At 41.3% G+C, this 21,024-nt stretch overlaps 1 protein-coding gene across 3 annotated transcripts in view; it reads right to left on the minus strand.

Moving 5' to 3' along the window:
• FREM2 (FRAS1 related extracellular matrix 2) overlaps positions 1 to 21,024 on the minus strand; it is a 172,154-nt gene that overhangs the window by 66,116 nt on the left and 85,014 nt on the right. For all 3 annotated transcript variants that reach the window (XM_058686767.1, XM_058686776.1, XM_058686785.1), the window contains exons 5-6: positions 10,319 to 10,444; positions 8,958 to 9,209 (exon numbers count right to left, since the gene is read on the minus strand). In XM_058686767.1, the coding sequence (XP_058542750.1) occupies positions 8,958 to 9,209; positions 10,319 to 10,444 (378 nt within the window). The remainder of the gene's footprint in view (positions 1 to 8,957; positions 9,210 to 10,318; positions 10,445 to 21,024) is intronic.

Consider the following 21,024-nt stretch of genomic DNA (forward strand, 5'->3'; position numbering starts at 1 on the left):
ACTAAATCCTTAGTTAGCATCATCAACTCTTTTAAATAGTCTGCTAATGGCTGCAATGCATTAATATTCTAAGCAGTTAGAAACTCATTTCCCATGTCTTGACTTTTAATATTGTTCTAACTCAAGCATTACTAAACCAGAATGTGACTTTGTTTTGTCAAGCTGTTACTTTAATTGAACTTGAACAATGACTGGCCTGGCATTACTTAATTGGAGCTTACCCTAATCAAATAATGGTATTAGAGAAGAAAAACGATGGAGACCAGGTCTTTCAGCTCAACACAAATGAATAAAACATATTTCACCCACATTCCATACCACGATGTATTTTTCTAGTATTTGAAATGTTTTTTTTTTCCCCGATAAAGTAGCCTTACTGTTGAGAAAGCTTTTCTCATGTCAGTAAGCTTTTGAACAGCATTGAATTGAGTTACATTTACCACAGGGCTCACCACGCTGCCTCTTACATGTTCCTGGCTCATATCTAGAATGGTAATTTGTCTAGGGTGGTCGAGGAAGCCAGTCACTTTAGCGAAAACCCCTGCGGGCTGTCACACAAAAGCAGAAAATGGAAGCTTGAATATTCCTTAATTAACTTCCAAAGACTGACAGCAAAGATTAGTGAAATACTGCTTGCCCTGACTTAATACTCTTCCCAGTGAACAAATGCTGTAACCATTCCTGAAGTTGTGCGCGTTAAGGACATTGATGGAGGATGTTTAGAAGAGCTGCCCAAAGGGACGGCATTATTCTTGTGTCAGTGTATAAGCTCATGTGGAAGTCTTTCCCAAACACAAGGAAGGCGTTAGCTTCTTAAAGATTCAACACGGATTTTATCACACGTATTGCTGCACTTTGAACCCCCGCTCTACTCTCAGACCACAGAGAGTGACCCGTGGTTCTGGGTGAGATCCTCAGATATTGGTACCTAAAAAAGTTGCTTCGGGCGTAGTTCTTGATTCTCTACTGTGCAGGCACCGAAACCCCATCTCATTACTTACTTGAGGAACCATCTAGCTTTGGAGAACCAATTCACTTTCTAAAATTCTGATTGCTCTGAGTTACAAAGTTACAAAAAATGTATTTCTTATTAGTCAGGGAATGCTTAGGTGATTTGCCATCTGCTGTACCAGACACAGCAGTCAGAGCAAAGGGTGTTGGAAAGTCGGGATGAATATTTCATCCAACTACGTAACAGGCTTGAACATTCTCCCTACTCCAGTTACATAATTTTTAATGAGTGAGAGATTGGCCACCCTCAGAAACAACACACCTTCCCTCCCTACCAGTACGGACCTGTGTTTATTCTTTTCTAGATTCCATGTCAATTGCCTCCCTTCAGTTATGTCACTAGGTATTACTTACATTTTAATCCCCTTGGTGAGTTTCAGGATTCATTATAGCCTAATGACGAAGCACATCGATTCTGAGTTAAATAGACCTAAGTTTAGGACATATATCCAACACTTTACATCTGTGTAAATTACATCTTAAGCAATTTTTTTAGCTTGAGTCTAGTTTTTCCATCTGCCAAGTACAGAGATACCTACCTATTCCACAGAGTTGTTTTTAGATTTAACCAGGTAATTCATGTAAAATTTTTGGCACACAGTGAGTGTTCAGAAGTGACAACTGTTAGTATGTACCGGTATTATCGTGCATGCATATAATTTGCCTTTCTCCTCATTAAGCCAGCCTTATTTCGTCTCTCCAAGATGAAAGTACTTTAGGGCTAGCAGTATTGTTTTCATTGATAAATATGTACATGACAGGCAAAACATACTCATAAGATGTCAACTTTTAAAATGAAAAAAAATATACGTAAAATTAATATCCCCATTTTACTCACGGAAACAGTATTAGAGACATGAATAAAACTTTCTAACACTTTCTTTACTGGGATTGTCGTACCCTTCTAGGGACTACCTTTCTCTTTCCCATTCTCTCCTTAGCATTCATGAAATGCACTCTGTTTTTTAAGATAAGAGAACTGAGTAAAATATGCCCATGTTATAAATCATATGGGAGCCATTAAACAATCTTATCTTCTCCCATGACTTTGTTATTATCAACAGAGATAACATGTAACAATGTCTCTAGAGCATAGTTCCATCCTAATGTCCGGACCCATATCTCCATTCTCCTACTCCATGGGTAGTACTTTGAAATCACACAGGCTCTTCAAACTAACATGTTCTAAATGAACTCATTGTTCATGTTCTTCCTATGCTCACTCTATCTTGGTGAACTGGACCAGTCTTAGCACAACTGCCCTAGCTAGAAGTTAAAGCGTCATTCTTCGGACTTTCCTGTCCAGTCAATCACCATGTCATGCCCATTCTTTCCCAGCATATCTCTTGGATGCCTCCTGGTCCCTACATCCTCATCCAACCAGCCTGTTCAGGCCACTGCACCTATCACCTGCATTTCTCCAACAGCTTCCTGAGCAGCTCAATCTATCCTCTACATTTCAGGCAGAGTGATATTTCTAAGATATGAATCTGATTTTGTCATTCTACTTAAAGCCTGTTAGTCATTCCCTATTTCTATTTCAACAATAAGACACAACTTCTCTACATGGCAGCCTGGTCCTCTGAGATTGACCCTTTCTCCATTTCTCCAATCGTCTTTGTTATTCACACCTTTGGGCTGTAGAGATTTGTTACGTCCACACTGCCCCCTGGACTCATCACTTGCACTCAGCCTGTGCACTTGAGAGTTGCTTCCCCGGAAACATACTTCCCTTCTTTCTTCCCTGGGGTACTCTGGTACTGCCCTCAAATTCCAGCTAGGACATCATGTTTTTTAAGAATCCTTTCCTGGGGCGTTGGGGTGGCTGAGTCAGTTAAGTGTCTGACTTTGGCTCGGGTCATGATCTCTCAGTTGGTGAGTTCAAGCCCTGCGTTGGGCTCTGTGCTGACAGCTCAGAGCCTGGAGCCTGCTTCAGATTCTGTGACTCTCTCACTCTCTGCCCCTCCCCTGCTCACACTCTGTCTCTTTCTGTCTCTCAAAAAAAAAAATAAATAAATGTTAAAAACAAAAAACAAAAACAATCCCTTTCTGAACCTGGGCTGGGAAAGATGTCCCTTCCTGGCAGAACACTTATCACATTTATTTTATGCTTGCGTGTTCACTTATCTGTGTATCCCCCAAAGTGTGAAAAGCCCAGGGGTTTGGAAGTTGTGGTTCTTTTGTTTGCTTTTGCACTCAGCAGTCGCTAGAACAGAGGCGCTCAGTTTACATGTCTTTGAATGATTAGAGTGAATATTGGATTCCCACAAAATATTGCTGAACTAGTGAATACACAGTAAACAATACGACACTATCCAGAGATTCCATCTCTCGAGTTATGCTAAGGAAACTTTAAAGTGGAAATTCTCTTCTTTTACTAAAGTAAAATTTGTGCTGTACGTTATTAGGTTAAAAAATGCTACATCCTTAAGTTAAAAAAAATTTTAAGTTAACAAACTTTGAACTTCTTTAAAATAGATGATACCGTCTTATTTGTGTATAGTTAATTATGCATTTTCTGGGGAATAATTCTGTTGGTGGATGTGTTCAATATGCGCTTTCCTTGTTTCTTCATTACAGTGAAAGCTTTCTGAGGGCAAAGGAGTATTTATTTTTTTGTTCTATGTCATCTTCAGAGACCTTGTGGTGCTTTTCCCACAAGACAGGACATCAATGAAAGTTAAGGGGTTAAATAAAAAAATAAAGATGCCAAACCAAAGGGTTTTGTCCTAACACAGGAAGATTAATGGCTTACAGCAGCAAATATATACCCTCAAGACATTTTGATTCATGGAAGAAAGGAAAAGATATTTTCGTTTCCATATTTCTCTTTGTGATATTTGTGTGGAGAAGTATATGGTAGTATTAAGATGACTTTCAGGGGCACCCGGGTGGCTCAACTGGTTAAGTGTCCGACTCTTGGTTTCAGCTCTGGTCAAGATCTCATGGTTCATGGGTTCGAGCCCCACATCAGGCTCCATGCTGACAGTGCAGAGCCTGCTTGGGATTCTCTCTTTCCCTTTCTCTCTGCTCCTCCCCCACCCTTCAAAATTAACAAATAAACTTACAAAAAAAAGATCTTTCAACAGAGAAACAGAAAGACCTCTTGTTAAGTGATGAAAATTAAGTTCAGCTACAGTATGTTGGGGAGTGCAAAACGGACATGGGAGATACAACTTGGCTGAAAGACACTAAGTCTCTTACTGGAAGATACTTTCTGGCTTTGAAAGTCAAGCAAATGGTAAGGATAGGAATTAGCCAGATGAAACAAATAGGGTGTTTTCTGTTGTCTGTGTCTTTTGTACTTTTGCATTTATTCTTCACGCATGTGCAGTTTTCCGGATGGTGGCCAACGTGAGGAATGGGGGAATAGTCACTGTAACAAACGAGACAGGTTCGAACCAGAAAATTCACATGTAGAAAGTGAGGCACTTGATTCTCTCACTTGACTCCTTTCCAATCTAAAGCCAGACGAATCAACAAACTTAAATCTTATTCATAAACATAGGTGCAAAAGTACTAAATAAAATATTCTCAAATTTAACCTAGCAGTTTATAAAAAATAAGTCATGAAAGAGGAAGTTTATTCAAGCACGTGCATGTGGCTTAAGGCTAGTGCATCGAAAAGTGCAAGTCACAGCATGAATAGGCTGAAGGAAAAAAACGACTACATGATAATTTCAATAGATGCAGAAATTTTGATGGGATAAGATTTGACTTACTTCTGCTAAAAGCTTTTGTCAGATTGGGTGTTTTCTTAACCCAACAAAATGTTACTAGAATCCTATAGCCTACATGATTCCAAATGGTGGGACATTGTCAATACTTCCTTTCAAGTCAGAAAAAAGACCCAGAATGTCAGAAAACAACAAAAAGAAAACCCCCATGGATGCCTATTCCACTGCATCTATGCAACATTATGGTAAAAGTCCTACCTAGCACAGGAAGAAACGAGAAAGAAAGAAAACGATGCTGCTAATAGTTAAGGAGGAAACAAACTGTGATGAGTCAACGAGAAGGAAAGGTTGAGGTCCGAGTGCAGGTCCTAAGCACTGTAGGTCGATATTGTTAATCTCGCCAAGGGTCGATATCTGATGTAGTAATCAGCACTGATTTTACACACATCAGAAAATCTCACTGAACGAGTACTATAAATGATCACTTAGCCAGTGGGATGGTCTCTGAAATACTTCACCCAAAAGAACTTTGTGGGGAGGCAGCAGTGGATAAGTGAAGCGTGGAAGCCATCCTCAAACGGTTTCTCATTGCACTGAATACAAGCTCGATCCCCACAACTTCCATGTCAGGGTGGAGACTAAGCCTCAGGAAGAGTTTGTGCCATCTGCTGTGCATGCTACGTGGTCCAGGGAATAATTCCTTCTGATAGGTCATAGTAGTCTCAGAGCTGAGCTTCTGAAGACTTAAAAAGAAAGCGGTTGAAGAGCTGTAAGCAGCGTTCATTTTGCTAGTGGCATTTTGAAGAACTGTGGAGGGAGAGACTCACTGCCCAAATGGGTACAGGATGTGCACAAGTGGTTTATTCTGGAGACTTGTCTCTAGTCTTTTTTCATCTGGATTGTCCTTTCCTTTCCTCCTTAGATATGAAGCTCTTTCATTTCTTCCGCTAATTTCCTGGACTGTCCTATTCTTCCTTCTCAGTCTGACTTTGTTTGTTCTCTTGAGACCCAGTCTGTGTCTACCTCACTGTTCTTCCTTCCTTCTTTCCTTCCTTCCTTTCCTTCCTTCCTTCCTCCCTTCCTTCCTTCCTTCCTTCCTTCCTTCCTTCCTTCCTTCCTTCTTTCTATTTACTTATTTTTAACGTTTATTTATTTTTGAGAGACAGAGAGAGCAAGAGCATGAGTTGGGGAGAGGCAGAGAGAGGGAGACACAGAATCCAAAGCAGGCTCCAGGCTCTGAGCTGTCAGCGCAGGGCCAGCGTGGGGCTCGAACTCACAAACTGTGAGATCATGACCTGAGCTGAAGTCGCAAGATCAACCGACTGTGTCACCCAGGTGCCCCTCTTCTCCTTTCTTTTCTTTCCTTTTCCTTTCTTTTTTTTTTTCCTTCCTTATCCTGACCAGACAGACCGTTATATTTTTAAGAAAATAACTGCAATATTTGTTGAATAACATTTATAAATCTTGCTTTTAATTTAGAAATAACTTCAGTCTTTAGAGGTTTCTCCACTGTTATACCACCAGCACAGTTGAGGCAATGCTTTATTTTTTTCCCTCTTGTGCATTATTGGCTCTTGGGTGAGGAAAGGGGAATGTTCCCATCCTCCTGATGGTGGTAACATTTTGCCATTAATGGTTTTGTGTTGAGGGAAGGCATGGACTCGAGTTTAAGAAAGATTAAATTGGTGGCAGTGGGAACAAGGGTTTGCATGGGAAGACATACCAGGATGTGAAACCTGTGAATTCACGACAGTCTACATGTGAGATGGAAAGGGTCTCTCTGGACTAGAGTGTTAGGAGTAGAAGGGAAGAGACAGAAGAGAGAAAACGGAAGGAGACATAAAAGGGGTTGGGGGAATGAAGAAATGAAGATGGCTCCTGATAGCATTCCTGACAGTCTGCTGGTCCAATGCTTGCGTGGCGTCCTGAAGCCTTGAAATCAAAGCCTGTGGCCCCAAACCCCCCAGCCCTATTCTGGGGCAAACAGCTCTCGGAGCTTTAGTTACCCCGCTCAGAATACCACTTCTGCTGCCTATACCAGGGAATGGAAAGCTCAGTGAAGCATTCGTAATAATAAAGTATTTTACAAATATTATGTAATAGTAGACATCGTGCCAATGGTTTCCACAAACTTGTCACCCCTAGATACCAGTGACAGGGTAGAAAAGTCATGTATTTGGGGCCCCGATAGTAACTTTGTAGTGTACTAACTTTGCAAATTCAAGTCAGCCTGAGTCAGTTGGCCTCTCTAAGACTCAGTCTTGCCATAGTAAAACAGGGATCATGACATCACCCTTCACCCTTGAAACGATTTAGCTCTGTACCTATGAAAATGCCCGGCGCTTAATAAATAATGGTTTCTTTGTGTACCTTTATTGTTTCCCCATGTACATCCCACAAAAATCCATATGGGAAAGATTTTTTGCCAACAAAACAAACTGAGCTGAAGTAATCGTTAATTATATTTACTATTTCTAAATTAAATCTCACGATCTTTCTACCTACGTTAACAGAAATAGACAAGTATCTAGATAGCAGATAGGTGTTTAGTGTGGACTAGTAACTCTGTTTTGGCTGCCTGGCTTCCTCTCTAAGATCATTTAAAATAAAATTTCTGTACTTTATTTAAATACAGAACAGAATTACTTATTAGTTTATAGACAAATAAGCTAAAGCAACTGGACATCATTTAAGTGATAGCAGAATCAACACTTTCTTCAAATGCCTCTTGATAAAATCATTCCTAATTTTTGTCACTAGTGGTTTTAAACGTTTTCATTAAAAAAAAAAAAGACATGATCTATTTCATGGGATTGTCAGGAGGATGATGTACAAAGGACCCAGGGCTGTGTTTGGCACAGAGTATAAGCTCACAAGCCACATTACTATCCTTTTAACTTAACTGTCTCTTAACTGTCAAAGACCCTCCCTGGTAGGTTATAATCTTTTTCCTGAGTTTTCATGTTATTTGGAATGAAAACATTTTGACTCTCTTCCAGCTCCTCTCCGAGCCAAGATTCATCCACCCAGTTTCTTCCTCTTTAATCGACTATGAGGGAGAGAAAAATATTCCAAGTACTGGGTGGCGGGGGGGTCCTCTCGGTTTGCTGCTCTCTCTGTTCCTCAAGAGGTTACTCACAATCGTCCCCCTGGTTCTCTTTTCTCAAGGCACAAACTATTTCTTGAGCTGGGAAGATAAGACCTTCTCCGTTTTCTATTCCAAAAGCGGGATTATTTCATGATAATTGAGTTTCCCTCTAAGATAACCCCCCCGCCTCCCTTTTTGGTGCAGGGAGCTACCTGTGGGATTTTATTTTCTATATGTTTATTATCTTTCTAGCTATTCATTTATTTTATTTTATTCATTTATTTAATGTTTATTTATTTTTTGAGAGACAGACAGAGTGTGAGCAGGGGAAGGGCAGAGAAAGAGACGGAGACACTGAATCCGAAGCAGGCTCCAGGCTCTGAGCTGTCAGCACAGAGCCCAACGTGGGGCTAGAACCCACAAGCTGTGAGATCATGACCTGAGCCGAAGTCAAACATTTATCTGACTGAGCCACCCATGTGCCCCAAGTTATTTGTTTATTAACAGCCTTGTCTGACGGGTTTCTTTGTTAAACAAGTTCAAATACTGAGATTAATACTGCAAACTATAAACTTTTAAAAGCAAGACAAAACAGGGGCACCTGGGTGACTCACTCAGTTAAGCCTTCGACTTCAGCTCAGGTTCATGATCTCATGGTTCAGATCAGACTCATGATCTCATGGTTCATGAGTTCAAGCCCCGGGTCAGGCTTTGTGCTGACAGCTCAGAGCCTGGAGCCTGCTCCAGATTCTGTGTCTCCTTCTCTCTCTGCCCCCTTTCCCCACTTGCACTCTCGCTGTCTCTCAAAAATAAACATTAAAAATAAATAAATAAAAGCAAGACAAAACAAACAAAAAGGAAATAAATTAAATTGATTATCGCTTCCATTTTTCCTCATGAGACTGGAAAAATTTCATCACCTAACAGTAAGCAACATTATAAAAGAAAACTGTCCAGAGGGAGAAAGCGTACATAAGTGTGACTTTTGCCTTTTAAAAACATTAAATCAAGAAAGCCAAATGGATTGATGCGGCCAACTTTGAAACTTAGTCCCACTACGAAACCAAGCATAATACGAACGTGCATAATTCTCTCACGCTCTTATTTTTCTGTCTAGAAGGTTGTGCCTGATGTTGTTCTGCCTGGTAGGAGGAATAACTTTCAAGTAAATTAGCACTTACCATCATCTTTGTCAGGGACGATTGTAACCCGAGCCCTTGGGTATTCTGATCCAATCCTCCCGCCCATGGGCACGCTCAGAAGGACATGGAATGTTTCCTCCTCTTCATACAGGGAGTCGTCAATAACAACGATGCGACACGTTTTTTCACGCTCATGTCTGTCAAAGTGGATGACACTGGTGTGGTCTTCGGGTCTGGATATGTAATCTGAGTAGGACAGCACCGACGTCGGCACAGTTCCGTCTGCCGTACCTGGGGACAGAGAATCCAAAAGGTGTTTATGCAGAACATATCACACAAGCGTGTTTCCAGAAATGATTATTTTCACATGCAACATCTTCACAGTCAATTTGTATACGTGAACCTCCCTGGAAATTACCTTAGCACCTACATGGTATTCTAGCATTACGCGTCACCTTCACAGTGGTCTCAAACATACAAAGAGTATTACATTTCCAGTGTTTTCTCCTCTACTTCCTGCCACTGGTCTTTCGGAACAACACAATATCACAAAATAATAGCTTCGACTATTCAAATGCTTACTGTGTGTAGGCAAAGTGCCGAGTGCTTTACATGCATTGCCTGATTAACCCTCTCAACCACACTATTGGGGTTTACAGAGGTTAAATCACTTGCTCTGGGACCCAGAGCCCAAGGATGACCCTGAAGTCTGTGTTTCTGACCACTATTCTTTATTATCTTCCCATTCATATACACACACACACACACACACACACACACACACATTAATGGGAATTTTCATGAATGCTCAGATATCAACTGCACATATGACCTTTTGACCTTTTCTTTTACATTTTTAGAAAATCTACCTGTTTCCTAGGAAAGTATTTAGTATATTAATGAATATTATACATTAATTTTAATTTGGTATTACATAAAATCATCTTTCAGAGGAGGCTTACTAATGAGCAAAAGAAACATTCTGAAATTCGGTTGAAATGAGTTTCAAGCTAGTTTACAAGGATTTTCTTTTGAGTATGCATTTCTTTGTCTCTGTCTCTCTCTTTTTTAAATAACCCTCTTCCACTTGATCAGGTTTGGGTGGGGAAAGGGGACTTCAATTTCTTACATTCCAAATGGCTTTGAGTGTTGGGATAAGCAACCACAAGAATCAGATGTATTTTGATAAGTAACAGCAGTCCTTCCAGGCCCTCTTGGAAGAGGTCCCCAGAAGTGTAACAGTGAAGGAAGACTTCTGGGGAAGTGCAGCTTTTTTCTTTATGAAAACTGGAATAATAAAACATACCCCTCAAGGCATAATGTTCTGGCTCCAACATGTCAAAGAGGCTTATTTCTATGTCTTTGCAGGGACAGTTCAGTTCATTGGCAAGTCAAGCTACCTTGTTGGGTATAACAGACCACCATCAATTCCTGGCTCACGTCTCCACTTCTTCGGATGGGAATGAACAGCTCACCCACATCTTCTTCAACGGAGTATTCCGACTGGGGAATAAATACAGTCGACTCTAAAGAGAACACACAATCACAGTCACTATTACTTTTATCTGAACTTCAGCAATCCTATGCAAATTAACATTGCTCTAATCGTCAACTTTCCCACTTGCATATTCTTTGAGAATGCCACCGTGTGAAGGGAAGGAAAGAGAAGAGGGGGGCAAAAGCAGGTATAAAGCATGCAGGCTCTGGGCCAGTGAATTCCTAGCCTTGAAATAAGACTCAACATTGCAAAAATAGATAAATAGATAAAAATCTCTGGTAATTGCTTTCTTCCTCAATTAATAAATGCTGCTGACATACTTCCTTTAAATACAGCTTTGTTCACTTGACAGATCAACACCTTCCAATGGTGTAGACAAATTTTAGAGGCAAAAGAGACCTTGGAAGTCACCTTGTCCTACCTCGTACTTTACAGATGAAGAAACCTGGGTGCAGAGAGTTGAACTTATTTGCAAAGGCCTCTTTCTGGTTAAGTCAAAATTAAAACTCAAACCTTGTAATGTCTAACTCTAGTACCCTTTTTTTTTTTAAGTTTTTAAAAAAATGTTTATTTTTGAGAGAGAGAGAGAGAGAGAGAGAGAGAGGCAGAGCATGAGCTGGGGAGGGGCAGAGAAAGAACAAAGAATCTGAAGCAGGCTCCAGACTTTGAGCTGTCAGCACAGAGCCCGACGCTGGGCTCGAACCCGTGAGCTGCAGGATCATGAGCTGAGTGGAAGTTGGACGCTTAATCGACTGAGCCACTCAGGCCCCCCAACTCTAGTACTCTTTATCTCAAGTCTATTTATCAGCTATAAGGACCATACCTGTGGTTTTCTTCCTCTCCTAGACAAATAACAATGCAGAGTATACAATATTATATTTTTATAATAAGTCTAAATGATTCATTTTTAAGGTAGTTGAAAGGCACACTAAATAACAGAATGACATAATTAAATTGTTGAAAATACAGTTCAATGTGAAGCTATGTTTAGTTCAGGATGACATTTAGTTCAATAATTTGACATGATAACTCCTAATAGATACTTTGGTATTTGACTGGGAGTCTGTTTCACTGAAAGTCTCACAAACACATAAAAAAAACCGCTTCATGGTTATTTTTAAAACAGTAAGCCACTTTGCTTTTCATGATTATAAAAGACCACTGGAACAGGAGACACAGGCCGCTCGAGGTCCGTGTTCCGTCCTCTCCACCCTGCCCGGTCCCCCAGGAGCTGACTACTGTGAACCACATCAAAGGTTTCCCTTGTGCTCTGGCTTCCAGTTGGGTCAGCCAAAGGGAAGCACAGGCAGGACTTGGAGGTCAAGAGCAGAATGGGGTCTGTGGTATTCATTCCCCTGGCTCCCTCAGGGTTCATGGCTGACCGCACCCCTTCCCCCAAGTAAAGGTCATGGTGCCCGCTGAACTCTCAGGCTCACTCTCTGGGCTCAGCTAACGTCTTCTTCCCTTTCCCTCAGGCCTAGAGGTGGTAATGGTGCCCACTCTTATTCCTTGGGGCACTTTACCATGCCTGGTGATTTCCTAATCTTTGACCTCAATGTTGTAAATAGTCATATTATTACATTCTTTTAAAATTACTTAATTTAATTTAAGCTATTACATAAAAAAAATGAGTATGTGGGGATGCCTGGGTGGCTCAGTCAGTTGAGCATCTGACTTCAGCTCAGGTCATGATCTTGTGGTCTGTGAGTTCAAGCCCCGCGTTAGGCTCTGTGCTGACAGCTCAGAGCCTGGAGCCTGCTTCAGATTCTGTGTCTCCTTCTTTCTCTCTGCCCCTCCCCCACTTACTCTGTCTCTCTCCCTCTCTCTCTCTCTCTCTCTTTCTCAAAAATAAACATTAAAAAAAATGAGCATGTGGTTTATTTCTTCTGAGATTCTCATTGATACGCCAATTTAAAAAATGGTACCACTAAAAAAATGATGGGTGGATATAAGGTCTTATAACTAATTATTCTTTTATCAAACATTGGTTGGGTGACTTTTACTTGCCAGACATTCCTACTAGGCAGAGGGGATATGGAAGGAGACAAAATTCCTGATCTTACGGAGTTTTCATTTTATTTGGGGTTGGGAAAGAGGAAGAAAATAAACAAATATACAAGAATATGTAGTATGCCAGGACGTGATGAGTTATGTGAAGAAAATACAGTGTGCTGAAGGGGGCAGGGGCTAAGGCAGGGGAATGTGCCACGGTCGGCCTGTGTTATATGGGAAAGTATCTGTGACAGAGTCACATTTGAGATGAGATTTCAAGGTGGTAATGAGATGCCTTACATACATAGTTTAGAGAAGAGAATTCTCGGCAAAGGAGTGAACAAGTGAAAAGGGCTTCAGGCCTGGGTGTGCCAGGTGTGCACGAGGAATGGCCAGGAGGCCAATGTGGTTTGAGTAAGTGGGGTAAAAAAGAGAAGGCAGGACATGGGACCAGAGCAGCAGTGACGGGGTGGGTGCCGGGAAGATCACTTGGCACATCAGGATCGTTGGGAGGATGTCGGGTCTTACTGGGAGTAAAATATTGTGTGTAAATAATCAAAGACCAACCAATGGGATGAAAACAAGCACAGGCCATTTATTCACTGCGCCATAGCAAAGGAGACGGCCACTATCACTTGTCTTTAGCAGAGACTCAAAGGCAGGCCGAGGGGTGAGAAAACTGTATAGCGGGAACAAGGGAAGGCTGCAGGGGCGCCCTGGCTGGAGGCTGGGGGTACAGGGAAGCTGTGGGCAAGCTAACTAGAAGCGGGGCATCCTATGTGACTAGTTAGGGGTGCACATCCGGTTTCTGTGGTCGGTCTTAAGTTGAAAATGAGGGCAAAATGAAGGAAGCTGTCAGTTATTGATCAAATTTTGACCATCTGGGGCTGACTGCTACGGACAGAGGCTGTGGTTTCGCTTCCCAGTTGCTGTAGGCTGTGGGTCAGAGTTGTATTTTAATACGTGGTCTGTCCGTTGTCTCTGGGTACTCCCATCCAGCTCTCAATATAAAAGCATGAGAAGGCTTTAAACACGGGGATGCTGTAGGCCACCATATCTTAAGGACGTTATTTTTGGCCGCTGTGAGATAAAGAGACACTGAGGGCCCAGGAGCTGGCCAGGAGCTCAGTTAGGCTTTGCAGCCATCTAGGAGAGAGATCACGGCAGACGACCAGGCGGTGGCAGTGGAGCTGGGATAACACGGCTGTGTGCAGGACATACAAAGGAAGAGCCAAAAGAATTTTCTGACGGATCAGATGTGGTACGTGAGAGAGCAGAGGAGTCAAGGGTGATTCCGAGCTTTGCTATCTTGACCGGCCAGAAAGATGAAACTGCTGTTTATAGAGACTGCAGGAGAATCAGGTGTGGGGCGCAGATCAGGAGTTTCATTTTGGGCATATTAAAATTGAGGTTTGAATTTTAGCTGAGATGTCAAACGAGCCAGCTGAGCATACAATCCTGGATTTCAGTGGACAGGTCCAGATTGGAAATAGAAAAATAGAAAAGTGCGAGGCACCAGCATTTTGCTGTAGGTGAAGTCTGAGTCCGAATAAAATCAGTTAGGGAGGGATTGTAGATAAAGAAGACAATGGATCCAAGCACTAACCTCGGGGCAGTTGGAGGTCAGGGAGATAAGGAAGGCTGAGCAAAGGAGGCTGAGGAGGGGTCCCAGGGATGAGAACAACCGAGGGAGTGTGTGGATACTGGAGGTCAAGTGCAAAAAGTGTTTTCAGAAACAGGGAATGAATGAAAGAGCCCCTGGGTGGCTCTGTCGGTAAAGCGTCAGACTTCAGCTCAGGTCATGATATTGTGGTTCATGAGTTCTAGCCCCGCATCGGGCTCTGTGCTGACAGCTCAGAGCCTGGAGCCTGCTTCAGATTCAGTCTCCCTCTCTCTCTGCCCCTCCCCCACTCGTGTTCTGTGTCTCTCTCTCGCTCTCTCTCTCTCTCTCTGTCAAAAATAAATAAAAAACATAAAAAAAAAAAACAGAGAACAATCAAATGTCTCAAGTGCTGCTGACAAGTCAAGAAAGCTGAGACTCGATCATTGGATTTAGCAAAGGGAAATTACTGGTTACCTTTATAAGAACTGTTTCAGTGGAGTGGAGGGGACAAAAGCCTGAAGGAATCGGAGGAGAGACACTGACAAGACAGCAGGCACAGACACTTAAAAATGTTTGCTGTAAATGGGAACAGAGTGACATCTAGAGAAATACCTTGTTTATTTATAAGAGGAGTTTTTTTAAGGGCAAAATTATTCCTACTAGTATGAAGTGGGATTTTACCAAACATAAAATTTCAATATAGAAATTATCATAGCGCTTCATTAGAAAAAATACACAAGGTGCCATGAAATATTCAAGTCGGGTCTTCAATGAGTTCCAATGAGTTTCTTTTCATGGAAATTAAGTCTGGTACCACCTAGGTTTTGGCAGTCCTCAGGTCATTTACTCCAATGGCATTCATAGAAATATTACAGAAAGTTTGGTTTCTTTGTTCGGGGTCGGGGGAGAAAGTGAGTGGGGGAGGGGCAGAGGGAGAGGGAGAGAGACAACCCCAAGCAGACTCCACCAGTGTGGAGCCCAACTCAGGGCTCATCTCACAACCATGAGATCACGACCTAAGCCAAAATCAAGAGTTGGACGCTTAACCGGCTGAGCCACCCAGGGGCCCCAGTTTTGTTTCTTTATTAAAGTTTGCTGTGTACTGAATGTGTCCCTCAAAATTTATGCATCGAAGTCCTAACCCTCAAAGTGATGATATGTGGAGGTGGGGACAGGTGGGAAGTAATTAGGTTTAGATGAGGTCATGAGGGAGGGGTCTTCATTTTGGGATTAGTATCTTTATAAGAATAGGAAGATCTCTCTTTCTCTCTCTTTCTCTCTCTCTCTCTCTCCCCCCAGGTGTCCAGAGCTTGCTTTTAGCTCTGAAACTCACTCCTACACTTGGTCTGAAAGAGGGTAAACAGGTCCAGCACCACATTGAGGTCTTTCGTTGACCTGATGTGGGCAGAAATGTGCATCTATGGGAGAAACTGGAAAAGGCGAGATGAGGAAAGGCTTTCCTGCTAGGTTTTTCCAGTTCATATCATTTTTCAACTTCATTTTATATATACAGGAAAGCTTATACACAGACTGCCTCAAGTAAGCATAACTTTTTAAAACCCCTGAAAGTGGCATTTGTTTTTTATCAGTCTTAAAAATTATTAGCTCATATGTATGGGATTCTTAATTATTTGCAAAGCCCTATTCTAAACACTTTACATGAGGGATGCCTGGGTGGCTCAGTCGGTGAAGCGTGCGACTTAAGCTCAGGTCATGATCTCACAGTTCGTGAGTTCGAGCCCTGTGTCGGGTTCTGTGCTGACAGCTCAGAGCCTGGAGCCTGCTTCGGATTCTGTGTCTCCCTCTCTCTCTGTGCCCCTCCCCCACTTGCACTCTGTCTCTCTTTTTCTCTCAGAAATAAACAAACATTAAACACTTCACACATATCAGCTAGTTTTATCCTGGCAACAATCCTTTCACAAAAGAACTATTATGATTGTCATTTTATCTCTGAGGACATGAGGCACACAGAGGTTCAAAACCAGCCGAAGCTTAGGCTAGTAGGTAGTGATACCCATACTTGAACCCAAGAAGTCCATCTCAAAGCCCAAGATAGTAACTGCTATGATCCACTTGTAAAAGAAGAGCGCTCAGAATGGCCGGTAGCTGGACTTATGCCAGAAGGGCCAACTGAGCTTATAAGAGACATAAATTACTGCTAAAAAGCTGGCGGGGACAGCAGAAGCAGAACAAAGGAAGCTAAAAACAAGTATTTGAAAATTTGTTTAGACATCCAATGTATTCATAGAATTCTATATATAAACTAATAAAAGTGTTATGTAAGGAACAAAATCTGCATGATGGTCATACTGACAAAGTTACAGAAGTATTATATAAGTGACATGTATAAATGTACAATAATATGCTTATGAATATAATACCTGTATTATGTAATATAGCAGCATATCATATGTCAGATCCCAACGAGCCCATTAGATGGAAACCATAGCAGTCTCTAGGAGGGTGTTCATTGAAAGACAAAGCAAGAGTGGTATTATAGAAATAGTAAACTCTGCTAAGTAAATAGAGATACATAGACAAAAATGACTACAGGGTCATCCTCTGTAACCCTTAACACTGGCTCTCCCATGTAGTAGGTCTATGAGTGACTTATCTCCTTTTCTTAAAATTTTTTTTAATGTTTACTTATTTATTTTGGGGGGGGGGAGAGAGAGAGAGAGAGAGAGAGAGAGAGAGGTTACACGTGAGCAGGGGAGGGGCAGAGAGAGGAACAGAGAGAATCCCAAGCAGGCTCCACACCCTCAGCCCCCTGTGGGACTCGAACACATGACCGTGAGATCACGACCTGAACTGAGATCAAGAGTCAGATGCTTAACCGACTGTGCCACCCAGGCACCCCTGGTTTTTACTTCTTTAAATCTTTCAGAATTCTGGACAATGAACATGTGTTACTTCTATAGTTTCAGATTGGTTTCATCATTCTATAAGTGCAAAGATAAAGCTGAGTAAAGTGAATGCATTCGTCATTAGTCATTGCAACTCGATTGAAACGAGTGCTTTGATCTGCAATTGCAGTGTTTATTTTTAGGTTTGACTGTGCTGTAACTTTGGCCAAAAATGACTTTTGTTCTCAGAAATAAAATAGTTGTAGTTACATTTGAAAGCTACTGTTCATGCCAGTCTTTTCTCAATTATACTGAACAGATTAAAAAAAAAAACAAAACAGATTCTACTAAAACCAAGATGGAACAAATTATCTTCTAAAAAATCTCTGTTACAATAGAACAGAGAAAGCAAAGGCAGTGCATGGACAAAGGCACTGAGGGTTTGTTGTCTTTAGAAAGTCTGGAACATTCAAAAGTTAACACAGAAGATGTTCCGGTACCTCCTCAGGCTACCATGCTGTCCTCAGCCTGCTCGACAAGTGGCACCGAGTAGGAAGTCTGTCCCTGATACGTTTGATCTTGGACAGCTCTCTCACATTTCTACGGTCTGTTTTTCACTCTCAAACAGACATAGTAATTAGTACAGGCTAATTCAACAGGGACTTGAAAAAGACACAAATGAGAGTAATGAAAACATCTAAATAACATGCTTACAAGTGTCTTTTTTAATGGAAGGGTTTTTTTTTTTAATGTTCTTTATTATTTATTTTTGAGAGACAGAGCACGAGTGAGGAGGGAGAGGGGGACAGAAGATCAGAAGTGGGCTCTGCGGTAACAGCAGTGAGCCCATGTGGGGCTCGAACTCAGGAACCGTGAGATCGTGACCTGAGCTGGTCAGGCGCTCAACTGACTGAGCCACCCAGGCACCCCACATGATAGTAAGTATTACAAGTTCATATCAGGATGCCGTGAGATCCAAAAATTATCCTTTAGCACTAGGCAAGTGTTGGTAAGAGTGAATCTTAGGGTAATCTTTGTGCATATCATTAAAAGTTTTTATTTTGTGAATGTAGAAACTTTCAGGAAGTTTTACAACACTAAAATGGCTTTATTTTATACCACCTTTTTTCATATCCACCTTTTGGTGCCAGAAATGTACAGATGTGTGCTGTAATTTTAGCCAGTATTTCAAATTGTTTGCTTCTCTTAAGACAATGACCTGTGCTTCACGGCAACAGGATTCAAAAAGGAAAAGAAAAAAACTTCCACTCTCACTGAAATTGAATTTTTTCTTGCTTCTTTCTCATTTTGGTGTCATAGCTGCCGTGGATTACCATTTCATTAATTCTGGACCTTCAAATTTGCTAGCCAATGATCTCCCTATGTCAACTGTGACAACAGTACAAACTTTTAGAAAGGATAATTAATGTTTGTGTTTCATGTTACAGCCTATGTCATCTGAATTCTACTGCATGAAACGGGTTGGCTCACTCAGCACACAAAAGTTTGCCTTTTCTTTGTAGCCAATAAGATTAGCATTCTTGACATACAAGTTCTACTTTTCTTTGGAATGGTATGTTTATTCTCTACTGTATATTATACAGAATTAACCTAATCTCGTCATACAGAAAATGATTACACAGATCAAATATTTAATTCCCTAGGTTCATGGTTGATTTTTGGTATCATAAAGGTATCAGAACAAGCCCCTTTCAATCAGAAGTTTGCAGATACTTCAAGTATGTACATAGTAAATAATTGTACGAAATACTTAGGGACTTTAGACATCTATGTTCGGTATCTGTACTCGAATACCTGTATCTGAGGTTGTAGTCTCCTACTAAAGTACAAAAAACTAATTTACTCTAGTTAGAAATTATACAAGGTAAAAAAGGAATGGGATCTTAATATAAAATAAGTTTTAGCTCTTACCTATTTTCCTCTTAACAGAAATGAAAATGCTTAATGTTAATTAATATCTAGATACTTCTCAGAGTGAGAAGAAATGGTGTTATGTCTGACAGTTAGGGAACCGAATAAACAGGAAATCGAGAATCTTCTTTCAGGCTTCTCCTGTGGGTGCTGACTGCTCTTTTATCACAGCACATAAGATTGTACATTGTTAGTTATCATAATTTTGTGGAGTGTAATCACCTAATGATACCCTTTCAAAATTAGTATGCCTTCTTCACTGTAGCACCCGCATCCCTACCTCTTAGCAGAATTCCTGGCATGTAGCAAAAACTCAATAAACAGCTGTTGAACGTACAGGCACATAATGCTGAAGCAGTCTTGATTATCTTTCTAGAATACTTGGCTTTGTTCACCTATACTAACATATTTTTGGCTTGATATATAAAGGGAAAATTAATAGAATAAGAAGAGAAGGAATCACTTTGTTCTTGGGTCTGTTTGTTCGTTTTATATACAAGAATGGGTGAGACAATGCTGCTGTTGGCAAAGCATGTGGTTTAATTAGGATATTATTTCTTTTCGGTCACAAGAAATGACAGAAGACCGTAAAACTCAGAGAATAGAGAGAAGGGCTTCGTAGAAAAAAATCTATATACATTCAAACACTGGGTTCTGGCACTTATTAGCAGAGGACTTTGGGGAAATACATTCTTTGAGCCTCAGAGATCCGATTTGGAAATTGACATATCAATCACAGGTTTACATGAGATATGATTGCCCAGCTCCTAATGCAGGGTCTGGCTCAACCGTGGATATTCAAATATGGTAGAGATTGGCATTGTGATTACTATCTTACCCTTGGCCTATGGAATAATCCTTTTGGAATTCTCTGGGTTAGGTTAGAAAAAAAGGGCAGAAGGAGTAACAGTGACCCGAAATTTCTTCAAAGCCCTTCTTGTCTTATGGCCATCTGCTGTCTGCTGTTGATTCAGTCCAGCCTCGTCGCAGAGGGTCTTTCCACCACAGCTAATTGTTACCGCCCTCAGATAAAGGGTAATGTCACCCATCTCTGACAACGCTAAAGACAACCAATCGACCAAGTGGTCGATTGAGGCAGAGATTTAAGGATGGCACTATTTCTCAGGTTCCTCATCCAGACAACAAGTTAAATGGTTTATGCACTTTAAAACCCCTCCCGGGGCGCCTGGGTGCCTCAATCGAGTAAGCGTCTGACTTTGGCTCAAGTCATGATCTCGCAGTCTGTGAGTTCAAGCCCTGCGTCAGGCTCTGTGCTAACAACTCAGAGCCTGGAGCCTGCTTTGGATTCTGTGTCTCCTCTCTCTACCCCTCCCCTGCTTGCTCTCTCTCTCTCTCTCTCTCTCAAAAATAAATAAATATTAAAAAAAATTTTTTTTAAACCCATCCCAACTGGAACTGCATTTGTAAAGGATGGAGACTGTGGAATCAAACTGAAACAAGGAAAGATAACAGTGATAGACGACTGAAAAGTAAGGTAAAAATCTTGACAATAAGAGCAGATTTTCCATGGGAGTGCCTCCAAGGTCACAAGAACCTGGGACAAGGGAAGTATGCCAAAGAGAGATTAACATCTCTGTTTAGCAGTCTGTTTTCTTCCTATTCTAGTTTTCCTCTTTGTACCGCAGACTTCAATTTTTGAGGACATTGAATTGATTGATTTACTCAATAAATGACTAAATGACCCCATTTGTCTAGAAAGCTATTGATCCCTACAATCATGGCAGAATGGTGTGTCCCTCTTTTGTGTGCCCATAGCACTTTGTTAAGTAGAAGGAAAAGTTCTCCATTTTCAGTCCTCTTTTTTCATGTGACAAAATATGTCTGTTCTAGGGGTGCCTAAGTGGCTCAGTCGGTTAAGCATCCAACTCTTGGTTTCAGTTTGGGTCATGATTGTATGGTTTGTGGGATTGAGCCCCACATCAGGCTCGTGGCTAACAGCATGCAGCCTGCTTGGGATTCTCTCTCTCCCTCTCTCATTCTGCCCTCCCCCACTGTAGCTGGTTCTCTTTCTTTCTCTCAAAATAAATAAATAAACTTTTAAAAAAACTGAAAAAAGATCTCAAAAAATACGTTCTAGACAAAAATGTGGGCTTCTGAAGTCCCATCTGACAGTTGAGCTGTCCCTGCATGGCCCCTCTCTCACTGGCAGGGCAAGTACCAACATGGCAATGAGATTTGCATGTGAACTGTAGGAGATTAGCTCCCTTCTATTCA

This window comes from Neofelis nebulosa, chromosome 1 (genome assembly GCF_028018385.1).
Source record: "Neofelis nebulosa isolate mNeoNeb1 chromosome 1, mNeoNeb1.pri, whole genome shotgun sequence".
In the NCBI taxonomy this organism is placed as follows: Eukaryota; Metazoa; Chordata; class Mammalia; order Carnivora; family Felidae; genus Neofelis; species Neofelis nebulosa.